Source organism: Pteropus alecto, unplaced genomic scaffold (assembly GCF_000325575.1).
Source record: "Pteropus alecto unplaced genomic scaffold, ASM32557v1 scaffold118, whole genome shotgun sequence".
Taxonomy (NCBI): Eukaryota; Metazoa; Chordata; class Mammalia; order Chiroptera; family Pteropodidae; genus Pteropus; species Pteropus alecto.
This window is the reverse complement of record NW_006440654.1, coordinates 742507-752004: the sequence shown is the minus strand read 5'-3', so window position 1 is coordinate 752004 and position 9498 is coordinate 742507. Positions and strand designations below refer to the sequence as shown.

The 9498-nt window shown below is 60.8% G+C and overlaps 1 protein-coding gene across 10 annotated transcripts in view; it reads right to left on the bottom strand.

The window, feature by feature from the left end:
• Positions 1-9498, bottom strand: part of BRD1 (bromodomain containing 1) — a 54047-nt gene that overhangs the window by 23904 nt on the left and 20645 nt on the right. For all 10 annotated transcript variants that reach the window (XR_003048135.1, XM_025051025.1, XM_006917856.3 and 7 more), the window contains one exon: positions 1855-2011. Coding sequence is in view for 9 of the 10 variants with exons in the window: in XM_025051025.1 (XP_024906793.1) it covers positions 1855-2011 (157 nt within the window). In the remaining variant the exon portion in view is untranslated. The remainder of the gene's footprint in view (positions 1-1854; positions 2012-9498) is intronic.

Sequence of the window (9498 nt, the reverse complement as noted above, 5' to 3'; positions counted from 1 at the left end):
CCCGCCAGCCCACAGGGCAGCGACCTGCAGCCGTGTCCACGAGCCTCCGCCGGCCGCGGCACCCCAAGGGGCACCCTGGGGCTGTCAACACCGACCAGCTCCAGGAGCACGGACGCACAGCTATGCCGTCACCGCCCAGCCCTTCCGCAAAACGGCCGATGCCTGGGGGCCAGCTCGAGCCAGCATCCTCCGCCCCGGGAGCCCCTGCAGTCCCAAGACCAGGTGCGACGCGAGTCTGCAGAGACCTAACCCGCCACGCGCTCTGTCCGTCACCACCGCCTGAGAGCGCGTGTCCTTGCACGTTTCAGGGACACGACTCAGATGGTGCCACAGGCACCAGGACACCTGCAGCGGCCCTGGACCACTGAGGGGAGGGACGGCGCATCCTCGCACCCTCAGAGGAGCGGTGGGGTACTGAAGCACACCCCTCCATCCTTGAGATAGAGGAGGGTCGGGGCCCATCTTGAAGAGACCCAGAATCCCAACTTTTTCTTGGGTTTTCAAAGAGCGTTAAAAACAGACGTTAAAATTCAAATTGCTTTAAAAACTGAGCATTTAAACGTGTTAATAAAGTACCTGTTTGTCACCGGAAAATTAGAAAGCATTAAGATGAGGAGTCCCTGAGAACAACGTCGAGGTCCAGGCCAGGGGCGCCCAGAAGAAGAACTCGCCCTGGGCTGAGACAGGTCGTCTGAGACAAGAAGCCACGCCTCAAGACGTGATTGGAGGGAGGGGAAAGGCGGCGATGCACTCGAAGGCCAAAACCACGCCTCCCTCTGTGCCAGGCAGCGTGGAGCGCGGCGACAGGAGGGACAGGATCCCGCTCGGTAAGGGACTGCCTTCGAACTGGAGCAGCCAGCAGGAAGCTGTGCCCAACCCCAGGACACAGCGGAGGAGCGACACCCAGCGGCTGGCCGCGGAGCCCCGAGACGCTGCATGCCACAGAACCACACGCCAGAACCCGGAATCCCGAGCCCCACGCGTCCGTGCCCGCGCCCACCCAGGGAGCACCGCATCCCGCGGCGTCCGACGGCGTCCGTCCCCTCGGATTTGCTCAGCCACCGGGCGACGCAGCATGGTGAGATCCCGGGCAGCAGGGCCTTGCAGATGCCAGTGTGGCAGCTGCCCCAGCAGTCGGAGGGACTGTCCCCGCTGCGTGCCCAGGAGGCGGAGCGAGGGCAGTGAGGGAACCCTGACCAGACCCCACTCTCCTCTCAGCCCGAGGTGGCGGCCAGGCCTGGAGGCCAGCCGTGGACACCACCCCTCAGAGCATCAAGTGGGCCGACGACGCCAGCCAAGAACTGGGGGCCACGTACAGATGAACCACCTTTGCTCTCGATCCCTTTCGAAACGCTTCTTTCAGAAGCGCGGCACATCACCACGCGCCTCCATAAACCTGAACGCGGCACTCCGACGGGGCGCGCGTCTGGCTCAGTTCCCGTTCCCTCACTCACCCCGCAGCGCAGTCCATGCTGAAGCAGCCTGCAGAGCAAGGCCCTCAGGACAGTCACTCCTTGTACCGCCTTCGCTTCCAACACAAACCCCGGGGCGCACAGGCCCCGCCCACCGGCTGCTGCCCCATCCCGCGGGACCCCACCCTTGTGGTCCCCGTGACTGCCCCTCCCTGGCATCCCCACCGTGTGCAGAGTGGGGGAGCGCAGCAGGACCCAAGGGGCAGGAACATCCAGCCACGTGGTGTCACCTGCACGTCCGCAGTCCTCACCCGCTGCTAGGACCAGGCCTTGGGACGGGGCGGGGGCGGAGCCGGAAGCAGGCAGAGGGGCTCCTAGGGGCTCCGACCTCGCAGTGTCAGGAGGCAGGCGGAGGACGGGAGGGGGCTGCGACGGCACGTACCTGCTGCGCGCTCCGCTGGGACTGCAGGCTGGACTGGAGCCGCCTCAGCAGGGGGGCGCCGTTCCTGGACAGCCTCTTCAGCAGCCAGTAGCTGTGGGCGCGCTCGACAAACTGCTTCTTCCGCTGAATGGCCACCTGATTCGCAATCCTATTTAATCTAAAACACGGAAAAACTCAGAGTTTAGCTTTACAGAGGTACGTTAACACGCTTTCACCATGGAAGCTAGAAACGACGGTGCCCCTTTCCATCGGCCAGACGTGCTCACGCGACGTCTCTCCTAGCCCTGGCTCACGTAGTGCCACCTCCGCTGCCCCTGGTTCTGCTGACAGAGGCCAGCATCTCCAACGAGCCACAGGTGTCATCCATTCTCAACTCACCCTGCGTTTATCAGTTCAGACACCTAAAAATAAAACGTGCCGAGCACAGCTTGAATGTGTTTAATTTCCTCCACGTCACGCCGCCCCACGCACGCAGCCGTGACCAGGTACATGTGAAGACCCCTCAAGGACAGCTCACGCCCACTGAGGGTGGCGGGTGCAGGGTGCTGGTCCCACTCAGTCACCTCAAAGAGGACAGAGATGCGACAACTCGAGGTAGAGGGAGAAGCAGCTGACGGGCCAGGGCTGGAGACGAAGAGGGGCTACTGCTGGCTGAGGTGACAACGGGGTCTTCAAGTCTCCCGAGAGACCTCACCCTTTCAGAGACCACGGAATGCAAAGGCTTTGTAAAAACACTCACAGAAGGGATGGTGATCACTCAACAATTCTGAGGCCACCAGAGAGCTGGCACCTCCCCAGTACCACCCTCCCTGAAACGACCACCCGTCAATCCGCCGCACAAGGACACTGAGTGGTAATGGGAGGTCACTCTAAACTCAAACTTAACAGAACAAAAACATGAAATGCAACAAGGCATTCCTCATGGTGCACCGAAATCAGAATTTCAGGACAGCAAGCAAGGAATTCCAAGACCTATCTTTTTAAAAGATGCAACTCACAAGTTTTACAAAATAACCAATGAACAAAATAGTCCCACACAGCCCCAACACCCCCGCACGGCCCTCCGCTTAAACCGCAGCTCTTGGCCACATGGCTGCTTGGCCATCTGCTGAGCTCTGATGAACATGGCTGCCCTCCCGGGGTCAAGACCCACGTGCCATGCAGGGACCCAATGCCCTCTCCTCTAGGGGGACCCAGCTTGAGTCCTTCTGGGGACCCAACCTGAGAAACTGACTTTGGGGACAGCTCCGTGCCAGACACAGGCCAGGGGCTTTGCAGAAGTAACCCTTGTCCAGTCAAGCCCCAAGGGGAAGGTGCCAAGAGCCCCCGCAGGCAGATGTGAACCCCCAGTATGTACGAGCTCAAGTGTGTTCACAGCCTGCCCTTGACCAAAGGGCCACAGGTCCACACATTCCAGGACACCTGGTCACATGGCCTCAGCGTGGCAGGAACAGGATGCCCAGGAGCGGCACCCAGCCCGACCCCACCATCGCCGGGGGCCCCAGCAGAGGGTGCACTGGAGACACAGGCTCTGCAGAGGGCCCCGCACCCGAGCCGGTGTGCCCATGGGCGGTGCCAGCCTTCGTCCTTACCACCCTGGGCTGAGCGCACGCGGGCACAGCCGGGGCCGGCCACAGTCCCTCACGGCCCTCCGCACACACGGACGGATGTTCTCACACGCTCACTCAGCTACCTCGAGGGTCCCGTGAAGCAAGGAGACAGAAGCACTTTTTAACAATTTCAAGGTCCAGAAAAATGCTGTTCGGCCACACGCTTTTATAGATTTGAACCTCACAAAACCAGCCGCCTCTCCTCCAGAGTCGGGACTTGTGAGCTGTCGGCAACCCATGGCCTCGGAGAAGGCGTGGGAAGCTGTCCTGACGTGCCTGCTGCAAGCCGCGCTTTGAGCACTGATGGCAGCATGCGAGCACCCAAGTGCCAGAGGAGCGGGCAGGGCCGAGTGCCCCGGAAGGACACACACTGTGCTGACACTCAATGCCGCCGCACCCACCCAGCTGTGGGGGGCAGAGGGCGCGCCAACCCGCACCACGGAAACGCCCAGCGGAGGGCACGGCACCAACGCAGGACGGGAAGCGACTCGGCTCCCTGGACAAACTCCAAGGGGAAAGAGGCCAAGCGGGGAGACTCACAGGGCGCGCGTAACTGTAGAGGCCCAGTGAACCCTGGTGTTCAGAACGGGGTAAGCAGGTGAGTCCCACACAGGGGAGTACAGCGGTGGTCCCGTGGTGGGAAAGGGCTGTCGGGGGCTGGGGGCTGGCCGGCGAGCCCATCAGGTGGACTGTGGTTTCGAGCCTGCCTGCCCTTGAGTCAGTCATTAAACTAGGCATTTCTTCTGTGCAACTTCCTGATTTTGGATTCTATTTTAAACTTTTTTTTACTACAGTATTTGGCAAGAGTATATTGAAAGGATCACAAGTCTGACTTTCTCAAGCCTTTTTGAATGTGCCTTATAAACAAAGTGCTTCCAAGTGACAGATCAACAGGCATAACTGACAGATCCCCAGTAAGTGCTGGCGACATGGCCTCTGGAGATGCATCAGGAGACGGTGGACGGCGGCGGCCGCAGCGGCCTGCACTGAGCTTCTGGAGAAACTGAAGGCGGGCCCCAACGCAGGTCAGCTCGTAAAACGTCCGTGTGCGATTTGGGGACACAACGTGGAAGGGAATTTTACAAATTGACTGCATCGCACAGCACAACGGCTTTTATACAACCTACTGCACGTGTGACGAAGGTCTGCGGCACTCACGTCTCTGGTAACAACCAGGAACGCAGCAGAGGGAGACCCTGTCTCGCCACAGGAGGGACGTCCCATACAGAAACCTCGCCTGTCTTTCCAAACCCCGTTTCATTAAGAGATGCGCCCGGAAGTGTCACTTTCGGTTAAGAATCTTCAAGTTGTCCGTTTCTTTCGTTTGAGCGTGTACCAACGACTGTGACAACATGACCAGGAAGAAACCTAAACACTCAAGGTCCAGTGAGAGTGACGTGAGGTTAACGTGGGGACAGCAGCTGGGTGGCAGTCAGCCGCCCCCTGACAACGAAACCCGCCCCCGAGTGACTAAAGACTTGTGAGGGACACTGGAGGGACAGACGCACTGGGACGCCCCCCCGCGGGCTGACAGCAGCAAGGAGACAGCCAACAAATCAAGGTGTTCGCGAGAAACTGCGGCCGCTGAGCCCTGAGTGGGGCGGGCGGCAGGGGACAGGAGGGCCACTGAAGAGCACTTAGAAGAAAACCCTGAGGCCCTCACGGAAATAAAGGATCATTTAAACAAGATACAACACCAGCCATAAGTAAATAAATAAAAATGCATTAAAAACTAAAAGGCGATGCCCTCCATCCACTCTCACCCCATCACGTCGGTCCTGGGCGGGTGAGTCTGGATGAAAACAAGAAAAACTGCAGGCCGGAACAGCCCGCCCAAACTGTCGTTTTCACAGATGTCCATGAAAATAACGTAAGAGACTCTACAATGTATTCTACCAATCTAAAAACAAAAACCTAGATCTACACAAACGACAAAGCAAAACTCATTCTTAAAAACACTCCCGCACTCAACTTTCGTGGAGATTTTTATGGAGCAAAGCATCGCCTCCCACGAAGATGCCGACGACGTCCTCGTGGGCAGCGAGGCGGCCGCGGCCGTGTTTTCGTAGACGGTGGGGAGCGAGGCTTCCGAGACGGACATGCACGCCGGGGGACTCGGGCCGAGCCCAAAGCAGAGCGTGGAGGCCGGGGGGGGCCTCGCACAGGAGGACGAGGGGCCGAGCATGGCCCGGCGATGGAGAACAAGGGGGACTGGCCCGCACAGGGCAGGGCTCGGGGAGCCACTGTGGGATTCGGAGAGGTGGCCAGAGATGCGGGGACAGGGCCGCGAGCGCTGGCAGCCGATGGGCAGGGGGGGCGTAAACCAGCACGCGGCCGGCTGCAGCGAGCCCCGGCTGCGGGAGGGCTGTGCAGAGCCGCAGGGCTGGGGAGGGCGGGCTCCTCAAACCTGACCCCAACCGCGCCCCGCGTCAGAAAACCACGCAACTGACAACCGTCCGCAGCACGACTATGGCTGTTTTGGACCCTTGTTCTCTACGCGGACACATCCGTGGGGGAAGCGATATGACTGGGACCTGCCTCAAAGCCATCACAAGGCAGCAGGTGAGGGACACCAGACAGGTGTGGGGACTGGTGACTGCCGAAGCGGGGTCAGAGTGCTGGGCTCGCCTACTCCACAGATTTCCAACGCTGAAAAGACTTTTGAAGACGTCAGTGAAAATGAGGAGGTCAGCTTCCCAGGGGCGGGAAGCCATGCACACAACCTACCCAACTCGCCACATGCTGCCGAGGTGGGGCCTCCCCAGCGCCGGGGACAGGCCGGCGAAAAGAGAGACACCCCAGGTGGTGCTGGTGGCAACGTAGCAGCACCCAAAACGCCGCTCCCAAGAGCGCCTGCACTGGCGGCAAGGACGTACTCCACCCACCAGGGACGCTTCAGTCAGGATGACGCAGACCCACGGCAACACGCAACCTGTGTCCAAGGTCCCCGTGCAGGCCGCCCAGATGGCCTGAGCACCAGGCAGGGAGACAGGCGTGCGTGACCGGCGGAGCCCGCCGCAACGCCGATGGCGGCAACCGCGGGGAGGGCCACGACTGGGAGGGGCCCTCACTCGACACCCGGCTCCGCTTTCTAAATGCTCTACGTTTGGTAAACGGGAATGGGGGTCTCTCGAGTTTTTTCCTGTGTTTAAGCTTGTGATATAAAAATCACGAAAAACAAGTAAAATGCCATTAAAAAATCATCCCCACCTTCACGTGGGAGGGACGCTGGGTGAGCGCCCTCATGAGGTTCCCTGCTGTCGCCACTGGGCACTGGGACTTTAGACGCACCCTCCCTCTCCAAGCCTCTCTCTTGAAGGGTCTGAATCTCTACGATGGGCACGAACAGCTGGGGTTGGATGGAGGTCGCCGTGGCACCAGTGAGACAGAGTCAACCTCCCAGACCTAAAAGCCCCGCATTTGCCTCTGGAAGTGGTTCTGGGCCACCCTGGCTCCCAGGAGAACCCCCTGCCCAGTGTGGCTCGGGTAAGGACTCTCCAGACCCTCCTGGGTTCCCAGACACGTGGGTGACAGAGCCCCAAGGTCACTGGGGTGTGCACGTCGGCACCTCCCGGCCGGGCCTCCCCACCACCCAGTCACAGTGAGGTGGCTGCCTGCAGTGGGCCTCCCCAGCAGACCAAGAGCTGCAGTCCCCGAGGCCAGGCCAACGGTGATGGCCAGCAGGGTGGAGCCCCACCTCATGCCCTCCCGATGCCCACCTCTCCCCCACCACCCACCGAGCGCCAGGCCCGGCCCAGCGCCCGCAAGCCCACCCTGGAGACCCGCGGGGTGGCCCTCTCTGGAAACCACTGCCTGCTGGCCCACGACGTCATGACAGAAGGAACCTGCTGACAGGGAAAGCGGAGGGAGGGCTGAGGTGGGCGCTGTTTCCGGCCCTCACGGGGAGATGACCCAGGCGAGGGCAGATGCGATGCGACATCTGGGCCGTGAAGTGGAGCAGGGTGGCCATATGGCCTCCAAGGGCATCCCAGACCTCACATCGCACTCCAGAAAAAAACAAGAGCAAAGACTTCCTGGAGACACTAGCAACATTTCCATCACCAAGAAGCAAGGGACACCGCGGCCTCCAGGTGAGGGACACATGACGTCTACATGGTACCTGGGACACGTCCGATAGCCATGAGGGCACCAGACAAATCCTAAAAGAGGCCGGCAGAAGCCTCCTAAGGGGCAGGGCTGTCTTCTTTGAAATAGGGCTTCTCAGGGACACTGAGCAGCCATGGAAGTGTCCAGACCAAAGACAGACCACAGAGACTGGCCAAGAGGGGGCCACTGTGTGCGGGGCACGTGGGGTACGACGTTAGTTAGCGAGAGGTGACTCGGGGTAAAGATCTGGGTGTTTCTCCTTCTCCTTGTTTTTGCAACATTTCATAAATTTGCGGTTTTTCCTCAGTAAAGAGCTGAAGTAAAGAAAACCCTTGCCCCCTGGCCCTACTCTGGCCTCTACGGGTGCCTGTGGAGAGCACTCCCTCGGCCTGCCTGTCACACTGCCCAATACTGTACCCGCGTGAGCCCAGGCAACACCCAGGCGGGAGTGGAGGCCCGCTTGCAGGTGGCGATGACCCACTGCTAGGATTACAGTCGTCAAGTAAACTGTCAACCCTCCCTCTGCCCAGAGGGAGCCAGCACGGTGACCGTGAACAGAAGTGGCAAAACCCCGCTGGCAAGCTCTCCCCGGAGATGCGTGGCGGGGAGACCCTTCCAGTGGGACAGCAATCACAGCCAGCGGGCTGAGCATGGGGGACACCAGGGCAGTCCTGCCCACGGAGCCCACCTACCCAGCAGAGCCACCAAGAGGAGGGGGCCTGAGGGCGGCGGGGCCGAGGCGTCTGAATGCTTGGCGACACGCCGCGGCCCCCAGAAACACTAACTTTATTTGCGTAAACACCGCAACCTCGTACTAGCCAAACACGTCGGAAGCGCACAGTGCCGAGTGGGACTCACAGCCTTTCCCAGCATTCCCTACCTTCCACTCGCTTGGGCTCCCAGGGCGACAGGGACCTGCTCACCAGATGTGCCACGCCCCCTCGGTAAGGAGCTGGCAGCAGCCGCGCACAGCAGGGCCCAACCCACAACCCGGGGAGCAAGGAGCAGAACACACAAGACAGTGCTCGGGACACAGGAGCATGGGACGTCCCGCCTCCGTGGAAGCTCGGGTGCCCGCCTCAGGGACCAGCAGCAGAGCCTGCGCCTGCACACCCGGCAGCCGTCCCTCTGCCCCTGGTTCCAGAGCCACTTTCCAGAGCTGCTTGAGCACCTTCCCATGGGGGAACTGGGGGAGCCACCACCCAGGCCACGGGGTCTCAAGACAGGCCCAACGGGCGTCCACAGGCGCACACACAGCCCCACTGCTGTGGGGCCCCCAGAGCGGGGCCTCCACCTGGCAGGGCTAAGCCAGCACGTCTCTCGTGTCCCTAGGACGTGGCACATCGTGGCATAACAAAACTAACTGCTGGAAACGTGAAGACACAAGGCTCCAGTCCACGTTCTCATTGCTGGAGTCACAAGCACAAAGTCCCCCTGTCCGACGGCTACCGGCGCTCACTCGCGTCTGTCCTCGCCGGATGTGCAGAAGCGAGGGCGCCCGGCAGCGGCGGCCTTGAGGACGGAGAACTGGGAAGCCGCTTCTCCGTCCTCATCAACGCAGGTCACCACTTCGTTTGTGGCATCGGCCTTGACTTGAGACTATACGTAGAACAACCCAAGTGGGCGAGAGGACCTGGCCAAGGAGCACACCCACTGTGTTCACGAGAAGCCACCGTACTGCACAAGTAAGGGGCCAAGTCACCTGACCAGGCACTCCGGCGGGGGACAGCGGGGCTGATCAGTTACACCAGGGGATCCAGGCGACCCTAACTCGATGAGTCCCTTCCCCTGACCATCCCCTCCCCCAGGAGGCAGCCGTAAAGTAGATAAGGCACCAGAGGAGCACACAGGGCGAAGCCGGCACGTGAGGCGGCAGCAGGCGACGGGAGCAGCAGCGGCGCCCAGGTCACGGTGTTTTGGAGGGAGA